Raw genomic sequence first — 25549 nt, 5'->3', positions numbered from 1 at the left:
AACAATCAAAACCAATTGTATGGTACTCTAGCAACTGGAACAAAAGCGAGAAAACCAAATAAAAATAAAAACTGGAATATTAAAGCATAAGCACAAAGTAAGGCTTTGAAGCTGCAGCTGGATGCCAAATATAAGCCTGTTGGGTGAGAGCATATCCCAGGCCAATAATGTATAAGCGATGATAACAGAAAAGGTATTATAGTAGTAATACAAGCACAGCCACAATGTTTGTTATATTGTCTTGCATCAACTGATCTTACTGCCAGCAACCTTTTGATGTACACATTAACTGCCAGCAACCTTTTGATGTACACTATATGACGAAATAAGCCTTATTGGATGAAAATACTTTTTTTTGGTTTGGTAATTTATTTATTACCAGTTATTTATATAGCGCACCAGTTATTTATATAGCGCAGAGCATTATATAGAATATATGAACATTCACATTAGTAAGTACACACACACATACATACATTCATTCTAGGGTTAATTTTGTTGGGAGCCAATTGACCTACCAGAATATTTTTGGATTGTGGGAGGAAACCGGAGTACCTGGCAGAAACCTACGCAAGCACGGGAAGAATATACAAACTGCGCACAGTTAGGGACATGTTGGGAATCTAACCCATGACCTCAGTGCTGTGAGGCAGTAATGCTAACCATTACACCGTCCGTACTGCCTCAAAAAATGGTGAATGTTTTTCATCCTTTAGCGACTTATGCCCCATCAAAGAATGTGCTAAGTGGGTCTTGGGATTGATGTATAGGTCCCATAATAGGGGGGGGGGGCATTGAGTCTGCCTATCACAAATTAATGTTGTCTATGACGAAGACATTCTTGTTGTCGTACTTTAATGCAAGTGGCGGTTGAGTACCTTTAGACCTTGTCAACCTTTTGACCCTGTGGACCTATTGCATGGCAACCATTATGACTGTCTATCTACACTGTACATCTATCAATCTGAACCACTTTCACTTGAGGGGCTGGATAGCGTATATTGTGGAAGTGGGGTCAGGGTGCAGTAGCTTGAAGTTTTGCCTAGGATGCTGAGATGCCTTACACCGGCACTGCATACAGCACCTGCCATACGTCGTTTAGTAAATGTGCACTGAACATGACATTTGTCCATTACCCTTCTGCTTGGCAGGCACCAAGACTCCATTGTATACTTCTGCAGCAAAGGTGGAAAAAGGTTAGTAGTGAAGAGGGGTTAACATGAGTAAGGAGTGGAAGGTAGGAGAAAGTAAGAAGCACAAGATTAATGAAGTGGTAGGGGCAATTGGTCGAACACTTCAGAGGAATATATATATATATAGTAATGGGATGAAGGGAGATGGACAGGTGTGCAAATGGAAAGAAAAGTATAAACACCTACAATGGAGGCAGGGACAAAATCCGTAACGCTGTAGCAAGATACTTAGTACATCTTTAACAGAGTCCAGGTAAGCATAACCACAGACAAATATCATTAGTAATCCGGCTTTCCAAATGATACCAGTAGATGAACTTTGCTTAGCAGCCCAATCAATGAATGGTTTACAGCGTGGCTACTTGACTCTCCTTCTGATGTCTATCCCTTTTGTTGAATGCCGCACAAAATGTTGATGTTTGGGACGTCAATACCAGAAAGTCAATATATTTTGAATGATGACAATCTGCGTGTCAACCTTTTATTTTTGCATTGACTAGGTGTGTCTCTAAAGCTTATCGCAACCTATCCCTAAAACCATGAACAAAATCGACTGTATTGTCCACAGTCTCCCTTTTTTGTATTGTAACTCAACATTCAGACTACACTATTTAGACAGTCTGGTGTCATTCTGAATGTCAACAGTACAGTATGAACATATTCTATGTGTACCACTAAAATGAGGCATGGCCAAGATAATAGAATGAGGATTAACCATTCTATTAAGTTACTTTTATTCAGATAGTGAGGGATTGGATACACCTCTCAAGAGGGGGATAGTTCTCCATCACTAAAACAGTTTTATCTTGCTGTACAGTAGCGCTCCTACACGAGTCTCAGTGGAGACCCATATAACCCTATTGTACTGTAGTATGGGATATTTGGATAATGGACTTGAAAGTAGCCTCTTTTAATACAAAAGAAATGGGGTGTTTATTTTGTTTTATAATAGAAGTGTCTGTATTACAAACTCCTACAGTCTTTTGCAGTACAATTTCATCATCGATGGTGGACACACCAATAGCCATCTCGTATTTGCCTTTTGGAGATGCTACATCCTATATTCTAATGCAAAAACCCAGGTTTTTTATGTATCTGTGAAAGGGGTATCCAATACACATAAGCTACTGTGTATTTTACTGCAACATTACAGTGATATTGCAGATTGCATTTGTGTGTTTTTTATTTAATAACATTTACAATTATAATTTTCCTAGAACAGCTACTTGCTGGTTTGTGTTTATGTCTCTCATGTGCAGCAGTTGATCTTTGGAAAGGTCGCTCTACACAAATAAAATGTTTTTAATTTGTTTTATTTTAAAGAAAATTATATAGTACTTGGGGTTATTAAGATTTTCAGAATTTTAAGTAGCAGTTTTTTCTGCATGTTTACCAACAGGATTTGAAAGGACAATAATTGTTTATGCAAAACCTGATATGTGTGCTTACCTGTAATAATGCCAATTTAAACCTCGCGAGTACAAATCGATGGTTTTAGAAATATCCTGCTGAGTAAATATATCATTGCTCTAGTGGTCTATAAAAAATGCATCTTCTTGTAAAATAATTATACTAAATGTTTCTAACCTTCAGGGACAAATGTCTATTGACATTCAACTGAGTCATTTTTATAATAAAACCAAACAAACCTTCAGTGTATACTGAATTGTAAAAAAAAAAGTTATTTTGGTAAAACACAAATAGGTGTCATTTACAAACCCTTATTGGCCCAAACTTTGTGGCAGATGTATTAAGGCTTAAAAAGAGATAAATGGGAGGGTGATAAAGAGTGATAACAGTCCAGCCAATCAGCTCCTATCATTTTTTCAAACATAGGCTTAATACATCAGCTTCATTTTTGGGGCTAGCCACAAATATTAAGTATTGACAATGTATGAACGAGGGATCACAGATATCTCTGATACCTGCGAAGCATTCTCGATATCAGCCTCCACAGCTACAGTCATCTGAAAAATGGTGGTAACCTATTTGCTACAGATTGCATCCCTAGTTGTCCAGGGGTTCCCCACAGAACCCTCCCCTGAAAGTGGTTGATGTGCAAGTGCGGTCAATCAGAAAACCCATTCACAGGACCCCGGCTGCTCACTGAGCACATTGCAGGGATGGGCTCCTTTTGGTATAGGAAAGGAATGATTCATCTCATTTCTATGAATACACCTTGTTATGTGTTTAACAATACAGTTCTTTCTTTTAGTGCATACTGAAATTCACACCGGCAAAGCAGATAAAGCTGTTGCTACTGACAGTCAGTGGGAAGGAAAGTTGCAATACTACCCCTGCGCTATCCACATTTTAATTGCGGCAATAAGAAATAATCACCCACATATACTAAGACCCACATGTAGCGATGGGCTAGAAGTGAAGTGATAACTTATGCAGTCTCTTCATTTCTCCCTCTGGAGTTGGTCGAGCTGCTGAGATTGCGCGGTCTGTTGGCTAGATGCAGGTGGATACCTCTTGTGGCACATTTTGCAGATTGCAGCCTATGGACTGAAGAAGGCATTACCTACTTAGGGCCAAGCTCTGGAATTCTCTGCTATTGGTCAATCTGGCAATTAAGCAGCCAGCATAGGATTGCAAACGAAAATAGGCCATAGCAGTATACAGTATATCTCCAATATTTCCGGTAGTCCTGCATACAGTAGATTCAACAGGCTATATGTAATATTTGCAGTAACCCCTCGAAACACCCGCAAATATGCCATGACAATTAGTACCCTGATTATCCAATTTCTAGGCAATGTGATATGGCTGCCACTCCCTATTTTCCCATGGCCATAATTCAAATTGTACATAACCCACTGATACCAATTTCAAACAGAATTGACCCAAAATCCCAGCTTTTACATTACATTTGAGTGTCATGTTGAAGTGTCAGTCCTATTCTGACCCCTCTTTCACACAAAAAGCAAATTAGCGGGTCAAGCCTTTCTACCCAGTAATTTGCTGATTAACACGGGTATTTCTTCTGTGTGATACCCAGGTCAAAATTCCCAGGTCTTCGACCCTGGTAAATTTAAGGGCCAAAGTCTTCAAAATTTAAACCCTGGGTGACCTTTTCACGCAAGAATAGGGTAAATTAGCGGGTACAATTGCTTGACTCGGTAGTTTGCATTTTCTGTGTGCCGTTTTGAGATCCTGGTAAATCCAGATCTGCAAATCCCAAGACTGATTTGCTTGAAAAGTGATAAAATGCAGAGTGATAAACAACTGGCCAATCAGCTACTAACTGCCTTATCATAGGCTGTGTTTGAAAAATGGAAGTTGGGAACTGATTGGCTGGTGGTTCTATCACTCACCACTTTATCACTTTTCAAAGCTTAATATTTTATTTGTGTTTTCCAAAACGAAATAAAATATAAATTTTGACAAAACTAAATGTAATGCAAATATGTTGGTCTTTTGTAGTTTCTAAAGCCATATTTCCATGTAATTAGATTATTTACATAGTTGATAAGTACAGGGCCGGCTCTACCACTAGGCAGCTGCCTAGGGCTCCAGGATCTGGGGGGCGCCACCAAGTCTACAAATCAAAAAATCAAGGATGTCTATGAGGTACTTAATGCAGGTGGCAGCTGTGGAACTTCTAAGACCTCACCTCTATACTTTCCCTTGAGTCATACTTCCTACATTGCTAGGATTGGATGACCACTAGGATTGGATGACCACATGATCTAAAATAAAATAAAAATTGGGGGTGGGGAGTAGGTTGAAGTTTTGCCTAGGGTGCTGAGAAGCCTTGCACCGGCCCTGGATAAGTATATTTGAGGCTATAAAAGTGTTTGCTTGTAAAGCATTGTAGAATATACTGCAGATAATGAACACAAGGTGCATACATATTTATTAAAGTTATTATTTTGGACTTTCCTTCCTGCTGTGTGAGAAATAACCTCATGGTGTTTGCAGTTATTAAATGCTGTTCTACCGTTTCAGAAGACAAGCTGAATGTTCATGTTATACAAGAGTTTTGTTTACCTAGTGTAATTTCCTAACAAAGCAACCGTGAAGTAACAGGAAATCATGCTGTTAGCTAAATAGTGTTCTTTCTGCACCTGTAAACTTTCCTCAAGCAATATGAGTAAACATAATTCCATAAATATACAGTAACATGGATTCCATTTGTTTCAATTCATTATACAAAATAAACGGCAACTAATAAATGTGGTTTTCCTGCTGTCTTCTAGTCTAAATATGTGCTCAAAGACATTACGTGCTACAGCTGTCTTTTCATGGAGTATGCTGGTTACCTGTTGTTGGGAAAATTATTTATGAGCTGAGATTTCAACCGCAACAATGAGAAAAGTTATAAGCTATTAACTACTTATGCAAAAATCTATCTATTATATATAAATTAAATCTATTATATATAAAAATATAATTGTAATAAACCGCTTACCTGGTGCTGTTGTAGTGTTGCACACCTGGATGTCCATTATCTGATCTGGTCCCAAAGATAGCCAACTGTGTGGATGCAGGAATCTGAGGAGTTCATTCAGTTAGCGGAACAGATGCGGGAATCTGCGATGTATATTGGAGAAGCTGCAAGGGATTCTGCGGCTCTGGTGGCAAGGATTTCTGCTCAGTCCATTACGGCCAGGAGGTCATTATGGCTTAAGTCCTGGCAAGCGGAGGCGGACATTAAAAAGGCGGTAGAGGCTCTTCCGTTTACGGGAGAGGTTTTATTTGGGCCGGAGTTAGACAAGTTGATTTCTCTGGCCACAGGAGGCAAATCAACCTTCCTGCCTTCCGCGGCGCCTCCTCCCAAAAAGCCTTATCAAGGGCCGGCTTTTCGCTCCTTTCGGGGGGCACCTAAGTTCAGGGGTAAGTCCAGAGGATCCTTTACCGCTTCACGTGGCAGAGGCAGAGGGTTTGGTGGTGCAACCACTGCTTCAGGACCAGCCGCTCGTCGCGCAGACATTAAGCAAACAGAAAAGCCCGCAGCATAACTCCAGGCCCTCCTACCTGGGGGATCCCAGAGTAGGGGCTCGCCTGTTGGACTTCCGGCAGGCCTGGGAGGGGTCTTGCAAGGACAAGTGGGTTCTGTCCGTCATTGCGCAGGGATACAGACTGGAGTTTTCCGGTACTCCTCCTCACCAGTTTTTCACAATGGGTTTGCCTCATGTGGAATTGAACCGCCAGTTGCTTCTTCAAGCAGTTCAGAAGCTGTTGACCGCAGGAGTTATAATGCCTGTTCCTTCCGAACAACGCACGGAGGGGTTTTACTCTCCCCTGTTCCTGGTCCCGAAACCGGACGGTTCGGTTCGACCAATATTGAATTTAAAAGCTTTAAACTAATACATCACGTACCACAGATTCAAAATGGAGAGTCTTCGTTCTGTGGTTGCAGGTCTGGAACCGGGGGAATTTTTAGCATCTTTGGATGTCAAAGATGCTTATTTGCATATTCCCATTTACGTTCCTCATCAGAAGTTTCTTCGCTTTGCGTTAAAGGATCTCCATTATCAGTTTCGGGCTCTGCCCTTTGGCCTTTCATCGGCTCCACGTCTATTCACCAAGGTAATGGCAGTGATGGTGGAGTTGCTACATTCTCTGGGAGTAAAGATCGTTCCTTACTTGGACGATTTACTGATCAATGCCGGATCCAGGGATCAGTTGACGCAGGCGATTCAGGTAACCTGCCAGACGTTATTACTCCATGGCTGGATTCTCAACTACCAAAAATCTCAATTGAATCCTTCGCGAAGGATTGTATTCCTGGGATTGATTTTGGACACGGAGGTTCAAAAAGTTTTTCTGCCTCGCGAAAAGATGTTGTCCCTGCAGGAGTTGGTTCGGCAGGTGCTTCGACCTCGGAGAGTGTCGGTGCACTTATGTATTCGATTACTGGGCAAGATGGTGGCCTCGTTCGAGGCTCTTCAGTTCGGCCGTTTCCATTTAAGGACCTTTCAGTTAGATCTGCTCAGGAAGTGGTCGGGCTCCCACTTGCACATGTTCAAGATGGTGGTGTTATCACCTTGCAGCCGTCTCTCTCTCCAGTGGTGGCTACTGTCGGCCAATTTACTGGAGGGCCGACGTTTCGGAATCTGGGATTGGACGATAGTCACGACCGACGCCAGTCTCCGGGGTTGGGGAGCTGTTGTGTCGGGACAGCACTTCCAGGGGCGTTGGTCGTCTCAGGAGGCGAAGCTATCTATAAACATCTTGGAGCTTCGCGCGATTCGTCTGGCATTGACCAATGCGGACGGGATCCTCCGGGGAAAGGCGATTCGCATTCAGTCGGACAATGCCACGGCTGTGGCTTATGTGAACCGGCAGGGCGGAACGCGCAGTCGCGGAGCCATGCAAGAGGTGCGTCCAATTCTGCAATGGGCAGAGCGGCATGCTCTGGCCTTGTCAGCGGTCTTCATTCCCGGGGTGGACAACTGGGAGGCGGACTATCTGAGTCACCAGGATGTTCACCCTGGGGAGTGGGCCTTACATCCGGAGGTGTTTGCCCAGATCGCCCACCGATGGGGGATGCCTCAGGTGGACATGATGGCTTCCAGGAACAATCGGAAGGTACCTCTGTATTGTTCCAGGTCGCGGGATCCAGAGGCGGTAGCGACGGACGCGCTGACCGCGAGTTGGAACTATTCCCTCATATATCTGTTCCCTCCGTTGCCCTTGATTCAGTTGGTGCTCAGAAGAATCAAACGGGAGAGGTCCACGGTCATCCTGGTGGCACCGAATTGGCCTCATCGTCCTTGGTATGCTGAACTTCAGGGGCTCCTGATAGATCATCCGTGGTAGCTACCTCTAAGGGACGATCTGCTACAGCAGGGGCCGTTTGCCTACCAAGGCTTACGGCAACTGCGTTTGACGGCATGGCTGTTGAGGCCGCACTATTGAGCAGACGAGGGATTCCTAAGTCAGTGATTCCTACTATGATAAGAGCCAGGAAGGAGGTTACTTCACGGCATTATTATAGCATTTGGAAGGCCTATGTAGCGTGGTGCGAGTGCCGTAACTTGCCCACGGCTGTTTTTTCTTTGTCTCGGTTGTTGCAGTTTCTGCAAGCCGGATTTAAGGCGGGTCTGCGCCTAGGATCCCTTAAGGTACAGGTATCTGCATTGTCAGTTTTCTTTCATCGGCGTCTTGCCGTCATTCCCGAGGTGCAGACATTTCTGAGTGGGGTTCTCCGTCTTCAGCCTCCAGTGCGGGCTCCGGAGGAACCTTGGGATCTTTCTTTAGTTTTGGATTATCTTAAGTCAAGTGTGTTTGAACCCTTGGACTCTATTGATTTGCGGTTGTTAACCTGGAAGACGGTATTATTGCTCGCGTTGGCATCGGCACGCCGGGTGTCCGACCTTAGCGCTCTTTCTTGCCGGTCTCCCTACCTGGTATTTCATCCGGACAGGGCTGAGCTTCGGACGAGGTTGGACTATTTGCCTAAGGTGGTTTCCTCGTATCACCTAAATCAGCCAATCGTGGTTCCAGCTCTTACGGGAGATTCCGCCTCGCTGAACGTGGTCCGAGCCTTGCAAGTGTATGTGAATAGGACCAAGGAGCTCAGAAGGTCGGATTCTCTTTTTGTCCTTTATTCTTCGGCGAAGCGGGGTTGGCCAGCGTCTAAACAGACTCTGGCTAGGTGGATTTGTCTCACCATTAAGCAGGCTTACCTTCAGGCTTCACAGTCACCGCCAGTCAGGATTTCGGCCCATTCCACCCGTTCGGTGGGGCCTTCCTGGGCCGCTGCCAGGGGAGTTTCCCTGACACAGTTATGTAGGGCAGCCACGTGGTCGGGCCCTAATACTTTCGTTAAGTTTTATAGGTTTGACACCTTTGCGGCCTCTGCCTCCAGTTTCGGCCGTGCGGTGCTTCAGGATGCCCAGTGCCTTCCCACCCGTGGGGATGGCTTTGGGACGTCCCCAGCGTAGACTTCAGTGTCCCCAAGGATGAAGGAGAAAATAGGAATTTGGTACTCACCGTTAATTCCCTTTCTCCGAATCCGTAGGGGACACTGAACACCCTCCCGGCACTGTGCAGGCCTAAAGGGGGGATTTATTTTTAGCGCATGCACTTATGTTTGGTTATGCATGCGGCTGGGTGTTGTTGATAGCATGCTGAGAAGTATGATTGTTTGTTTTTTGGTTAATATCTCTCTCTCTATTGGGGATTCCCTGGTCTCTTTCTCCTCTAGGGCACGGTCAACTAAGACTGAGGTCTGAGGGGGGAATAGAGGGGGAGGAGCCATACCACTGTTCAAGTTCTTAAAGTGCCGACTCCTCCGATACACCACTCTATTCCCCAGCGTAGACTTCAGTGTCCCCTACGGATTCGGAGAAAGGGAATTAACGGTGAGTACCAAATTCCTATTTTTTTCTCACAAGGTCATTGCATTAAGGTGGTACTGAGCCACCTTGTAGGTTGGTGGCTACTTCTCCAGACTACATCAACCCAGGGCGGTATCTGGATGATAGATGGACAATGTCTAGGTCAACACCAAAATGTTGACATGCACAAGATAAATATTAACAAAATGTAGACATCCACAAGGTTGACACTGACCAAAGGTCGACATGCAAGAGGTTGACAATGACACACCTGAAAGGTCAACATGACCATTGTCGACTCCTCAAATGTTCAACATGACCATTGTAGACACCTGAAAAGGTCAACATGAGTTTTTTACAATTTTGTTTTCATTTTTTTTTTTTTATGGCTACCCTGGCTTTACCTCATGCTGCTTTCCCACTGCAGACCCGTTTTAGTTTACAGGTAATCTTAAATGGTATTTAGCATTCCCACTGCAGCAGATTACAGTTTCAAATGCCATTTAAGTACCATTCCCATTGCAGGTAAAACGTTTTAGCTCTTCAAAACGTTTAGTGCCTGTGACAATGGGTCAGGCCTGTCTTTCCTTGTTGATATATATATATATATATATATATATATATATATATATATAGATAGATCTATATATATATATATATATATATATATAGACATAGATCTATATATATATATATATATATATAGATCTATGTCTATATATATATATATATATCTATATAGATCTCTATATATATATATATATATATATATATATATATATATATATATATATATATATATATATATATATATATATATATATATATATATATATAGATCCACAGAAAAAATAGCACTCACCAGGGCTTTTATCAATTTCTCACTGCTGTCTTTATTCCATCAGCAGGGCATACATCAGTACAGATAAGTCAGGTCGACGTTTCGGCCACAGAACGTGGCCTTAATCATGACCACATCAGAGACAGACACATGCCCTGCTGATGGAATAAAGACAGCAGTGAGAAATTGATAAAAGCCCTGGTGAGTGCTATTTTTTCTGTGGATATATTGTATGGCTCCGACGAGGGACCATTAGATTGTCACCCCAGGCATTTACACCTATATAAGAGAGTGCCAACCTGTTCCAGGATATATATATAGATCTATATATATATATATATATATATATATATATATAGATAGATATATATCTATCAACAAGGATAGACAGGCAGCTTGGAGGGGGTAGAGGGGGGAAGCTGTCCCCGGGTGCTGTGGGGGTAGAGGGGGGAAGCTGTCCCCATGTGCTGCGGGAGGAGGGGGGTCCCTGCTGCTGCTGAGGGGAGAGGGGGTACCTGTCAGCCTGACACGGCGCTGCCGCTGCTGTATCTCCCCCCCGGGGGCCGGTCCTTGCGGCGTATGTACAGTCAGTGTCGGCGGTCCCTCTGGCGCAGGGGAAATAAGTACTATTTCCCCTGCACCAGAGGGACCGCCGACACTGACTGTACATCCGCCGCAAGAACCGGCCGCCGGGGAAGAGATACAGCAGCGGCAGCGGCCGCCGGGGGGGGAGATACAGCAGCGGCAGCGGCCGCCGGGGGGGAGATACAGCAGCGGCAGCGCCGTGTCAGGCTGACAGGTACCCCCTCTCCCCTCAGCAGCAGCAGGGACCCCCCTCCTCCCGCAGCACCTGGGCACATCTTGCCCAGCGCTGCACGCTGTGGACCCGCTGCGGGTGCCTGCACCCGCAGCGGGACCATGTACACCGCCATTTACACGGGACCCGTGTAAAAGGTGTAAAAGAGGTATAACAGGACGGGGGCGAGGGGGAGGGGGGCGGGGGGCAGCGGGGCGTACCGCCGGGCTGAAAGTGGTTAATCTTTCAGCCCGGCAGCGTACACACACGGAGATGATTGCTGAAAAAAATCAGCAATCATCTCTACCGTTTAAAGATGCATTCCCATTGCATCTTAAACGGTAGATTACCGTGCAAAACCCTGCTCTGAAAACGGGTTGAAATACCGTTTAACTTTAAACGGTATTTCAACTCTGGCGCTTTCCCACTGCAGCCTTAAACGGTATTTTGCCCTCAAAAATCGGCAAAATACCGTTTTAAGGCTGCAGTGGGAAAGGGGCATCAGTCTCCTCGTTTAATGAATGACTCTAAGATCACATGGCGCTTTTCATGTCTGGAATGCCGGTGGTCAAAAGACTGACCTCAGCACACCAATACATAGAATCCAGAAAGGGGCTCAGTTATATAGCTAACCCTTTTCCTCTACCCCCCCCCCCCCCCCCGCCTTACCATAAGCCTCTCTTGCAGCAGCCTCCTTACCTTAACTGATTACTGTGCTGGCTTTCATACTGCTTGTCACTGATTACATACAGACAGTCAGATTTGTGGCTGGTATTGGTCAGAAACCCAACATCCTCTGTCCTTCGTAGTGTCCCAATGGAATGTAATACAGACCAACATGCTGAATTCAAATTGTTGTAACATCACTGCTCCTCACGTTTTTTTATTTAATAAATCCACAACGCCACAGTGTGCATTTCTAAAAATCAAGTTTGCCAAACTGATAATGACTAATTAATTAGTTTAAAATCCACATCCTTCACAACATGGCTACCTGCTGCAGAGAAGGGAAATAGAGCTCTGGGGACATAGATCATTATAAACACAATAGTTATTATTTACTAAAGGATGTTCTGAACATTGTTATATGTTATATACATTTATATTTTTAAGCTTCTATTTGTATTTTTTTTTATTGTGAATGACCCAGATCCAGTATTTATTTACAGTGTATTTATTTACAGTTTCTTATATAGCGCAGCATATTCTGTTGCGCTTTACAATTTTTAAAAATCTGTATAGTAGTACACCTTTCCATTTTAATTTCTATTTGCACCATGTATTTTAAAGATGATTACATGATGGTGCTTCTGTTTTGAATGCAATACTGTCCAATATGCTAATTTAACATTTGTTACACAAGTAACCTATCTTTCCATAGATACAGTTTGAATCCATTATTGACAAAAGACAATGTATTTCATATTCTGGTACACTTCACTGCAGCAGTGATAGATAGCCTGTTAACATGGCTAATATTAAACTTGTCAAATCATAATGTCAGGCCAGATATGCATCACTTCCGTATAATAGGCTTTACGCATTTTACCATTTGTTTTGAAAGGACTGACCCTCAGGCAATCAGTTTGAGTTATGCATTAATTGTGTATTCCACCAGATATTGTATTAGTAATCAAGACTCCAAAATGACATTTAAATATGATGTTTTTTTTTTTTTTCATTTTATTTACAGAAAATATCATAATAACGTTTTATTCAACACGTTCAAATCCTCAGGGGCAAATCTCAAGCTGGTAAAATAAATTAATATCTGTGGCTTTCTGTACATTAGTAGCCTTTAACTTCAAATAATACATATAGTACAAATGTAGTCACAAATGCCCCTTGTGTACATGGCTTTAGATTTGGGTGAGGTGTGTTCAAACTGAAATCTAAATTGCAGTGTAAAAATAAAGCAGCCACTATTTACCCTGCACAGAAACAAAATAACTCACCCAAATCTAACTCTGCACCTGTTACCACCTGCAATGCACATGAGTGTGCCCATTTTAAGAACAAATTTGTCCTGCGATCAGGTCTGAATTAGGCTCATTAAAGGAAAACTTTTGAAGTACGAGAGCGAATTATAATTTGATTAAAACTTGTAATTACCTTGACTTCTCCCTGCAACCATAGACACTTGCAGCTACTGTATCAGGCAAAGACTGCAGCAGCTATTTATATTGTTAAAGCACAACTGAAGCACAAAAGTAGTGTATCATTGTCCTGACCCGAATGCCCCAGTCTGGCTCGTCTCAGGGTAGTAACCCTGGCAGTATACCTTTTCCCATCTGTATCTCCATATATGAGTGCAGGAGAACAGATAATCGGGAGATTGCACAGCTGAGGTACATGTAGAACACTGCCTGTGTGTCAATGGAACTTGGCACATTATAATGCAAATTTAAGAGTTTGTGCATCACAGCTGCTGTGAATAGGTCTCTGCTTTGAAAATTAATAGGACATTATATTAATGGATCTAAACCTGTTGTTTTACTGTGTGTAATATGAAGGTCATACTGAGGATAGTAGTTCTTCTCTTTATAGAGCTTGTTGCTGTAGGACTAGAGTTTTATTGATTTGCACATTGTGATCCCAAGGATGGGCTAAGGGGAAAATGCGTTAAAACTCCCTTTTACCGCATTTTCCTATGTATTGAAACCCCGCAGCCACGTTACCGCAGTGTAGGGTATCAAAAGGTAGCGATAACCTATAGAAGCCTATGGGCTTCTTTTCGCCACCCGATGCCTCCGCCGCAAACCCGACGACCCCCTTCTCCCCTCCCCCTCTCCCCGTCCCCCTCTCCCCCTCCCCCCGTCCCCCTCTCCCCCTCCCTCTGGCTTACCTTAGTCCAGGGAAAGCCCTTCCTCCCCCTAGTAATGCAGCCGGAAGTCCTTCCGACTGCAGGGGGGAGGCAAAATGCCTAGCTGTTTACAGGAGAACAAAAAAAAAAATCGCTGCAATTAAATACATTTTAAGGATATTTCATTTATCCCCTGTTAAAATTGGTATTTATCTATTAATATTTAAACACCGAATGTGTGGGCCAAGTAACACGTCAGTCTACTATCTATCTCTTATGGACTACATGAAAATATGCAGTGTTGCCGATAACTTGCAGCGTTCTAGTGTTATATACATGCTAATTGTATTTTGGGATGAAAGAAATTGTGCCATCCTTATTGGTTAGCTTCAGTAAGTACACCACTGTGCAAATAGCTATTAACCTATGCAGTTGCCATTACCCTTATTCATCAGTTACTTTATCCATGCAGAGCTTTGATTTCCCCACTTCAAAGCACAAGACCATTCTCTGATGATCCTTTCAGGGGCATTTCTGTTGGGTGATTTCCAGAGCCATAATTTTATATTCAGATTGTATTCCCATAGAAAATTAACAGACCTGTCATGAACTTTCAGAAGATCAAAAGAATCAGAAGCATAACAAGAGGGCTGAAGGGACACAGAGGAAAAAAACTAGGCTGCATTTTCAATTTGTTTTTTTTCAGTTGTAGCTTATCTCCTACAGCCGAAGTATATAAGGTTATCCATTTGCTGCACTATGACAAATAGCCAGACCTCAATCAGTCATTCCCTGCTTTCCTTGTATGTTAATCTTGCGCCTACCCAAATATAATCTGTATTTTTCACTGTATCTATTACTTGCCTTTAAACCTATTGCCAAGTTAGAACTCATTTTCATAAAGCTACACTGAAATATTGTGCCGCTATGGAACAGTTTTGAGAAAATGCTTTTCTTTCCTAAATCATTATTTTTTTCTTTTATCAAACGTATAGTAGTGCTTCCACCTGCTGTATTATTACGCAATTATTGCCCTACAGTATGTTTACATGTTTCACCAATCGGGAGGGTTGATTTTACCTGTCATCTGGTATAGAAAGCCCAAAGACTTACATTATAAACCTAATGTTTACCTTAATATGTTCTATAGGGCCTGGTTCATAGATGTAAATTACACTGCTGACATTGCAGATCTGAATGTTGCATGTGAAGACTCAGCATCGGGTCACCATAATGACCATGGGTTGTAACCTCTGCCATCTACCTGGATGGCCACCATATCTCCGCTGCCAACAGGGCTATATATATATAATACATACATAAATACACACACACACGCACACACAGCAGAGCCCGTGCTGCTTGGCTCACCTTGCAAATAAACTTCTTCTAGGCCTCCGGCAGTGGGCTACAGGGACCCATGGCCCACCACTGTGAAGGGGGATGGCAGCTGCTAAGATGACCCGCGGGCGCCGTGGCACTGTATAATGAAGGGGGTGCTACGGGGACGGAGGAGGACAGTTGTCCCCATAGCACCCCCCTGTTGGCGGACCTGGCTGCCAAAGCCAGTAATTCTGCGCCAATAATACAAACATTCAATTTGACTCTCCCACAAAACAGAGGCAACACAGTGAAATTTTTGCATACAGACCCCTACTTGTCTTCAAATGACCTGCTGCAGCTTAGGGTGCACTTTGTGACATCTTAAAGTACAATCTACACATTTGCAGTATAGTTTCTGTGCGTGCACAGATATAGAACGTCACAGATATACAGAAACCCATCAGGTTTGTGTACATCTCTGAAGAGCCATAGGGGTATATTTAATGCCATATAGGCGAGCTATGATGATGAGCAGTGCCGATAGCTCATGGTCAGTATTCAACTGACTCCCTTCACTCGCCGTTTCCACCTTAGTGGTTCTTATCAGTGAGTTGGAAACGGCAAGGGCGGTCGTCAAAACGTCGACGCTCACCACTGTATGCAGCGATCCTCACCAAAAACAAGCCATCTTCACTGCACAAACCCCCTTGCTGGTGGCATTGAATATAGCCCATAATGTAAGTGAATATGTTTTAATTACTATTCCGACCATTTTGCAATAGAATAATTTCATTTTGAAGAAATTAGACTATTTTATTTAAGCCCCCTTTGACAAACCATATAAGATAATAATTTAACTTTTAATCAGTTCATTGCTCCCATGGAACAGTAGTTTCCACATGTTTTATTTTAAGTAACTGGTCCACACATCATTCGGGAACCTCCAAAAACTCCTTCCTATTGACTTCTCAAGGCTCCCTCCATCTTTATCTTCTCTCTGTGAGAGTGTATGCATAAATTCAGTTCTTGCTAATGTAGTATGTGCACTTACTTTGCCGGTTTGTGTAAAGTTTTAAGGCCTTATTTATTAAATGTTTGTTTGTTAGCAATCACCCATCCCGATGTACTGTGAGGTGTAAAGTTCTTAAGGTGACTGCCAGATGGCTGTGCCAATGTAGCTCACTGATGGAACCATTACCTTATGTATGTTGTGCTACAGCGCCAGTCGGGAAACCTAAATCCAAAATCTCCTTCCCATTCCACAAGTGTTAGATCAGCGTTAGATCATACATACAAGACTCCCGGGAGCACCACGGACTATTTTGTAACCAGTTTTATATTTCTATATATTCGTCAAACAAGCACATACTATTCTTAGTCCCAGGTCTGCCCAGAATTGCACTTTCACAGATTTTACAAGGTGCATTGTAAACAGATTCAACCTGAGAAAAACCCAGGACTACAGAGCAGTGGGAACGGGGTCTAAGCCATGAACGATCCAGCAAAATACTAGGCCTGACTGGTATATTTAGTACTTTTTAATTGACTTTACGTGTATCTGCTCAACAAAATAACGACAGTACTTTAAACATACTGTACAGTACCAGTATATGTTTTAAATGAGCATGCTTCCTAAATGGGGAAGCATGCTCATTTAAACATAAATAATCTTTTTAAAGATATTGCTTGTTTCGGCCCTTTCGGGAGTGATATCTTTAAAAAAATTGTTTAGTGTGTAAGCTCCATCATAACGATGCGAGCTCCAGCACATCGTTAACTCAACCCAGCCCCCCCCCACCACCACCACTACCACCACCGCAGATCTTCTCTACTGCACGAGTGGCTCAATGTTGACTACATTGCCAATGAAGCATGCAGCAGGTGGGGTGGGTGACATCACTGACATTATCGTTTACCAATATCGTTCTGTGTATACGCACAATATTGTTTGCCGGTCACCTAGTATATATGGGCCTTTACTGTAGCGAGATGAATACAAAAATAAACACGTGAGTTCAGAACAATAATACTGTAAATTAGCAATTCAGCTTTCAGCATTTTGCCTTTTTATGCATACAATTTGTTATCTGAATCAAAGCGGAGACTGCTTTGCATTTCCAACCAGTTCTTCATACCACAGGCAACATTGGAATACTAAAACTGGAAAATATACAGAATGAGTATTATACTGGGAAATGTTATTTCCTTTTGCTTGGCTAACAATTTGCACTTTGGAGATGTGGTTTTATTCTTCCCAGCTGTGAACCTGCCTGAACTGTGTCTGTTATTTGTCTTAACACTGACAGGATGTCTTATATGTGTAATTATGCTTTGTTCTTTGACAAACCATAGTCTGTCACATTTCCTAATTATTTGTAGTGTCAAATCTCCTTATATTTTATAAATGCATTTGAACAATATTTGGACATTCTTTAAGACTTTCTTATACTGTATCCATGTCAACATTTTGTAAATGGAATATTTTCTGACATAACCTTTTTGTACTTTTATATCATTCTATAGGTTTGGAAGAGATCAGGAGCTTGGTTTTACAAAGGTATTCCAAAATATACTTTGCCATTAAAAATGTCAAGTAAAAGTAATGAACTGCACCTGAGGCATGCACAAGCCGCTCCTCAAATTCAAGACTTGAGGATTAGTCCAACAAACCGTACTTACACCTGGGCAAAAGGAAGAGGTCAGTGGCATGTTGACACTAAGTTTATTGGGAAGACCAGTGATTCCCAAATCCTGTCTCTACATACCCCTAACAGAGCATGTTTTATAGATCTCCTACTTGGTGCACAAGTATAATCATTGCTGTCTGAAATATTTGATATTTCATAGGTGGAGCTAAATATTTGATGTGTAATGCTGAAGAAGTTTGTAAAACGGAATAGGATCATTGGATAGACCAGTGGTCAGGGAACTCGGTCCTCATTACCCCACACAGTGCATGTTTTACTGGTAACCCAGCAGGTGCACAGGTGTACTAATTACTCACAGACACAGTTTATAAGGTCTGCAGGTGGAGTTAATTATTTCACTTGTGATTCTGTGAGGAGACCTGCAAAACATGCACTGCGTGGGGTAATGAGGACCGAGTTCCCTGACCACTGGGATAGACAGCAACTAGGTTGACAAGCAGTAAAACGACACCACTAGGTCGACATGAATGAAGGTCAACATGGGTTAGGTCGATGGGTCATTAGGTCAACACAAACATTAGGTCGACACGGGGAAGGTCTACATGGGGTTTTTCACTTTTTTTTTGTCCCGAATTTCGACACAGTCGACATGGACACTGAAACATTGCACTGCATCCCCTCGCGTGACTTGCTGCGCTCACCATGCTTCGGGCACGGTGTAAGCTCCCACCACGCCCCAGTGGATAGTATGGCATAAAATACTACCTGTTGGCACATGTCGGCTCAAAAAAAAGTGAAAAACCATATGTCAACCTTTTGACTGTCAACCTTCCCAATGTCGACCTAATGCTTGTGTCCACCTAACCCATATTGACCTTCATGGATGTCAACTTTCAGTCATGTCAACATTCGTGCATGTCGACCTACTGGTGTCAACCTAGTTATTGTAGATCTAGTGACCGTATCCCTGTAAAAAGGGCTCTGTTAGGCCTGAGGACAGGAGTTTTAGGAAACACTAGGGTAGACAATCGTCATTTTAAAAAGTTGCTGATTAAGCATAATGATGTAACAAATGACTCTCGCTTATTTTAAATAGATTGTTTACTTTTTTCTCAACTTTGTTACTTTTTCCTGCTACTTTTTCTTCAGTTTTGTGACTTCGTTCCCTTTACAGTGCACTAGTAATTGGCATGGCTAGGTAGCAAAGGCATTAAAGATTATACTGTAATTGTGAATCACATTACTGTATATTACAGAACTCATTCCATTCTGCATAAAAAATGGAAGTTCCTCTTTGAATTGCCTTTTGTATTGTTTTTAACACCCACAAATCAGTATTCTTCTTTTGGATATTTGTTAAATGTTAACCATCTATTATTATGTCTATGCTTACTATTATTTATTTTTCTTGCATATAAAAAACAAAAAACAAAAAAAAAAACATACATGTATTATTGCATTGGCAGATGCAGCCACTAGGTGGAGCATTGTTACTTAGCAGTAAGCCTCTATTATAGCCGGTAGACTGCAAATTCTTAACCTGGTTATTTATTTTATATCCATAGAGGCATGATATTGTGTAAAGGAGGAAAATGGTCTTTGTAAATAATACTTTATTGTAAAGAGGATAATAAAGGTGTAGTAAATGCTATATTAAACAGAATAGGGAATATAAATACTTTTTTAGTAGGTCGCTAATTATGATCAGAAATCTACTTTTAAGATATCATTTTGATTTGTATTGTGGTGAAAGCCCCAAAGAGATGTTTGGTACTTCTGTAGTTTCACGGCGCCAGCATGGCGCCGTGCTACTTCCGGGTTCTACGCTCGCCACAAAATATGTCAAAAAAAGTTACTTAACTCCATGCCAACATGGATAGTTCATACCCCCACTATCCATGTTGGCATGGAGTTGATTTTAAATAGCGTGGCGCCGTGAAACTACAGAAGTACCAGATGTTTTATCTGCAATGCTCTCTTAAGGTGCGTACACACGGGGGGAGATATATTGCTAGCAATATATTGCTCAGTGTCTCCTTTTCATCAGCAACCAGAGATGGTCGCTGATGAAAAGGAACCTCTGCTGGGGGAGCCGCAGAGGTAATTAGCTGGTCGCAGGAGCAAGCTCCTGCGACCAGCGGTTACAATGGGGCAGAAAACGGGAGCGCGCACTCGGCAATTTATCGCCGGGGCACACTTCCATCACTGGCAATATGGTCGCCTGCAACCATATTCCCAGCGATTAAAGCCCCTATCGCCCCCGTGTGTACACAGCATTAGGGGTTAATCCAATTAAGTACAACTTGGGTCCTGTGAGTCTTTCTCACAGGAAACAGTACTGTGAAATACTTCTGCAATCCAATTCCAAACTCAGACAGGTGAAATTCATTTATAATTTAAGGAAAAATGTTGGGATGTTGGAATATTGGGCTTAATCTGGAAACGGCCGTTTTTTGCACTCTGGAGGCCACCCAGCATGTTTTGTAACGGTCTGCAAAGCAAGCGCAATCTCATTGCCATAACATTGCAGATCCAGGCATTAAGGAATAGCTTATGCCTTCTCAGCCCGGCTGCAAGGGCAGACACTGCGCCATTTTTTGGGTTGCAGCGTCTGAGTGACATCACAATGGTTCGAACACGCCTGCATTGTTCGGATCTCTCCCCGTAAATGCTGCAATGCTGTCCCTATAGAGTCATCTTAACAGCATTATGGACCCCCGGGCAAAGCAATGCAGTGGGGCCCCTACCTACACAACCTCTCCCGGCACTCCTCACTGATGGCGTCGGGCGTGAGGACATCATGCTCGACATTCAGTGTGACCAATGGAGGAGAAGGACAGGTGGAGTAGGGATGCTGGCCAACACTCCAGCATGAACAGGCCGGATCTCCCCTCAGCCCAGTGGTAAAAGCAGCCCTGTGTCAGTTTGCCGCTCATCCATCAAACGGCTATGCACACTTTGCGCTTTGGGCATGCACAATGCAGGCGATACTTATGCGCAGAAGTGTGAAAATCACGTGGAGGTGTAAATTATGTGGGACAGGTACGTGGAGGTGTAAATTATGTGGGACAGGTACATGGAGGTCTAAATGAGGTTTGACAGGTATGTGGAGGTGCAAATGATGCATGAGGCAGAGGGTGACAGGGAGAGGCAGAGGGTGACAGAGAGAGGCAGAGGAAGGCAGAGTGTGACGGGGAAAAACAGTGGGTGACAGGAAGAGGGTGGCAGTGGCAAGAGGGTCTCTTAGTCCTCAGGGGCCCTGGTGCACTGCACCTGCTGCACCAATGGTAAGTTTTGCATCTGCCTAAGCTGTATGTACTGGTAAAAATTACAATGTGGAATGTTAAATGTTGAGGTTAGATATTCAAAAGTTTGAATGAATCCGCAATTCTAACTGGATCTTGCATTTCTCAGGTGCACATAGCAAGTTTCATTAAACCTTTGGTTGCCAAGTGAATTATTCAAAATAGGTGTGAAAATTGCCAAGCAAACATTTTTATTTATCATAATGACCTGTAATGTTTACCTTATATAGGAAATATAACCTTTTTTATACAGCATTTCTTATTTAAATTTACATAACAAATGTGAGCGACACTGGCATTTTTAGATTTTGCACATCGCTCACAGAGATGTTGGCACTCAAAGGGTCAAAGAAGCTGTCTTTTACAAACTTGCACTTGCATTTTTTTTGTGCTCAAACAATCTTAATATTGGATAGTTAAGGACAAATAAAACACCTTGGTTTGGGAAAAATGTTTCTGTGAATTGGGCATTTAGGTAAAATATTAATAAATTATGCTTTTTACTGCAATATCTTATTTCTCATAAATGATGTTCCTGGACATAGAAATGGATGGTATCAATATTCTGGTGGATGAAATCCTGACTGTCAGATGCTGACGGTCAGCAACATCCCAACATTCAAAATTCTGATGGATCCCGGTGAGTATTTTAACCCTAACTCACCCCCTCCTGTAGCCTAACACTTCCCTTTCTGACAGTAGATATTTCAAGAGCCGGGATCCTAACTGCATACCATCCAATCATGTGATACTTTGCCAGTGAGACATACAACTTCAGTGACTCTGTGAATATTCTCTTAAATACAAGCTACAGATGATATGTGACCGTGTACAGCTGGCACTTACAACTGTACATTTTTTCCACTTATTCCAGTCAATAGTTTGCTAAAGGTCAAATCAATGACAGTCGGACTAAGGAATGTCGTCTGTATCCAGACTTTAAAATTCCCTTTGCACATACATAGTTTGAGTTTTCTGCTGGAGTTTTTTTGATTGCCTTCAACTTTGTCTCTTGTGACATGGCCACAAATTAGGAGCATGCAATGTGGAGAAGTATCATTGACGATGGATGGGGCACCAAAAAGGTGCAGTGGTACTAATGCTCCACACCTGCCAGTCTGACTGATCACCACTACACTGGTCCCTCTCCACTAAAATGCTGACAAAGCACATTGCCCATGCTCTGCTACATGTCTGGATCTTCCAGCTATGGCTAGGCACAGCTGCTCCTGTGAATCACTGTGCTTATAGCAATGTGGCCTACCTTTACTGCCATAGCTGCATCTTTGTGGTGCTGACAGATGCTGCTGCAGACCACCTCATGCATGTTAAGAGTTGCTTTAAATCAACTCCCAACCTCCACCTGCTTAGCCTACATGCCAGTTCAGCAATCCTGTTTCCTCACTCACCATCTACCTTTAGGTACTTTGGGACTGTTCCTTCTCCATAGTCTGTCTGCTATGTCTTTGGCTCAACACTTTCTACAAGAGTTTGGTGCAGTAGCAGCTGTCATACTCTTCACTATTGTGATCTTGCCACTCCTGCGCTCCCAAAATGTGGCTTTGTGTGTAAGGGCTCTAGCAATATGTGGCTTAGTGTATAAGGGCATTACTGATGTGTAACATGATGTGTAAGGGACATTACTGTGTGGTATTACATGTATAAGGGGTACTACTTTGTGGCATAATGTGCTATAAAGGGCAATACTACTATGTGGCGCAATTTAAATTAGTGCAAGGGGGGGGGGAGTAAAACTACTAAGGCTTGGGGCTTTATGACTTCTACTTTCAGAATGAAATATCTTGGTTAGCTTGTAGTATCTTTGATGTCACCTCAGCCAAGTGATTCTCTCCTAACCATCCTCAAACACACAGTCTGCATTCATAGTGGCCATGTATTTTGTCTACAGGTATATCCCTTGTTGAGATAACATCTTTATAAATAATTTTAATATGAAAACATGTTTTGTCCATTAAGATGAATTTCTCTTATTATAAATTAGTTTCTTAGTGGGCTATTCTTTATGTTAATGTATGGGGGTTGGGCTTCCCTTGATAATGCATTATTCTGTTTGCTGTGAGTGACAATTCAATCTTGGGAAGCTGTCACAGCAAATCTTGACTTCGGCAGTGCTACTCATGCAAGTGGGATATCCAGCAGAAGAAGCCAAGCAGTGGCAGAGCCTCTTTGAGATTGGATTTCTTCCTGTAAATAAGCAGAGGGGGTGCGGAAACAATTGCCATCTGAAGATGGCGAATGTTCCTACAATCAAGCTTAGAAAACGTTGTATTTTCAGAGCTTCATGAATTTAGTTCCCAATGCTATGGGGATAGCAGGCCAGATCAGTAGGGAAAGGTAAGCAAGCGATAGAAGTTATAGCTCCTGCATTACCTTTATCACGAATGGCACTGACACTTGATTTACACAAAAGTAGGTGAAAATCTTTACCTAGTTTTGAAAACTAAAGGCCCATACACCTGGGCGACTTTGAGCTGAAAGTCGCTCAAAAAACCCAGTTTGAGCGGCTTTCAGGTCAAAGACGCCCAGAGTGTATGCCCCGGCGATGAGTGCTGCTGCGCGCTCCCGCATCATCGCCGGGAAAGCCGTTCATCTGCTGGTTATTCCAGTAGATGAGCGGCTTTCAGGGCAGCTTTGCATAGCTCTGTACTATGCAACGCCTTCCTCCCCCCTCCGTCGGCACCGGGCAGGGGAAAAGTCACACTGAGCGGTTTTCCCCGCATTGGCATCATCGCTGTCCATACACGCTGGGCATAGTCGCCCAGTGTGTATGGACCTTAAGACCTCTTATAGAGATGGGTATTTCTCCTAAAAAAACGCACTATATAGTCCTATATACTACAACAATGTAGACTCTCTCTTTAGTGCTTTGGTTCAGAAAAGTGCTGAGGAATTTTTCCTCTGATTGTCCATTAGTTTATATTGCTTTATTTGATATGTGTTATTTCTTATAGATAATCAGTGGGGTATTAGAGTAAATAGAAAGAGAAAAGAGTGGGTTTATATAAGCATTCTCTAGTCCGTATTCTAGTCACAATTAAGAAACTCAAGCAATTCCAGATTCTACTTTTTTTTTGTCCCTACAGTTACATAAATGTAAATTATTTTTCTCTAGTGCATTTAGTTTGCATTGGTAATTTGGAGAATAGGTTGGATGCAAAAAAAAGGGCATTTACTGCAATATATTATCAGATGGTGACAATTCAATGACATCTGTTTTTTTTTTCTGGTGTCAAACTATTTTCATGTGAAAACACATGGATCTTGAAGAAATTCCCGAATCCATATGTTTTTGCGAACCCAGATGCAAAAACGTGTCTGTTTATTTTTTTACCCAGATTAAAAATGCCACGATCCTGACAGCTATAGGGCTAATTGAATTAGCCCTTGGGTATCAATTAGCCACAGTAAATTACAGAGCCTTATTTGAATCCTCCCTCATAGAATCTATATTTTCTACAATAACTTTTATTTCTACAGTCATTTTGTTAATATGCTAGAAGACAATATAAACAAAACTCAGGGACATACTGAATCTCTGCTCGAGTTTGATTCGGTAGGATTTAATTATTTCTCCCACTGACGGCTACACTGCAGCTGTTGTTTTATGGCAGAAATTAAATGAAAGTTAGCTTTGGTTGTGCATGATGACAGGTCTTTCGTTTTAACCTGGATTATCTGCCAGCAGGGAACTAGACATAGAATAATTGCTGAAAGACAAACAGCACTCACTGATTCATCTGTTCGCTCACTAAATGTCATTTTGGCCAAAAATCCTTTTTACTTTTTCGAGCTGTATTTTAAAATTGGATTTGCCCACATTATTTATCAAACCATATCTAGACAAGAGGCATGCATGATGCGGGTCACATCTGTAATGTATTGGCAGTTAACCAAGCGCCCTATTTGCTGAGACCTATGTTAAATGAAGATGTTATTGTTGGCATAATGTAACACGTTAAGCTGCCAAATGATAGTTATTTGTAATGCACTTGGGTAGCTGATTTTGTTTTAATCAGTATGAAAATAAATGAAGGGATTCTAAAAGTGTAGTCATAAACCTGCTGCACATGAATGTACAATATTTATAGAAATGGGGGTGTAAATGATGACAGATATCTTTGGAATAGTGGTTATGGAACAGTTCTGCCTTGGGCCATACAAGACAGAAAGCGAAGAGTCAATCTGAAGAATATTAAGAGGCAAGTTCTGCACAATAGAAACGCTGTTAACCACTTAACTGGCTTATATTTTATTCCCTCCAAAAATATATATTATTTTTGTTTTGTAAAACATTGACCATCACCATTGGACATCATGATCATCAG

General features: G+C 42.3%; 1 protein-coding gene across 5 annotated transcripts in view; it reads left to right on the top strand.

The window, feature by feature from the left end:
* The window catches only part of RPH3AL (rabphilin 3A like (without C2 domains)), a 233984-nt gene that overhangs the window by 119811 nt on the left and 88624 nt on the right, over window positions 1–25549 (top strand). For all 5 annotated transcript variants that reach the window (XM_083173983.1, XM_083173980.1, XM_083173982.1 and 2 more), the window contains one exon: window positions 17774–17948. In XM_083173983.1, the coding sequence (XP_083030109.1) occupies window positions 17774–17948 (175 nt within the window). The remainder of the gene's footprint in view (window positions 1–17773; window positions 17949–25549) is intronic.

Source organism: Crinia signifera, chromosome 2 (assembly GCF_055691185.1).
Source record: "Crinia signifera chromosome 2, ASM5569118v1, whole genome shotgun sequence".
In the NCBI taxonomy this organism is placed as follows: domain Eukaryota; kingdom Metazoa; phylum Chordata; class Amphibia; order Anura; family Myobatrachidae; genus Crinia; species Crinia signifera.
The sequence above is the reverse complement of the archived record's forward strand: the minus strand, read 5'-3'. Positions and strand labels throughout refer to the sequence as shown.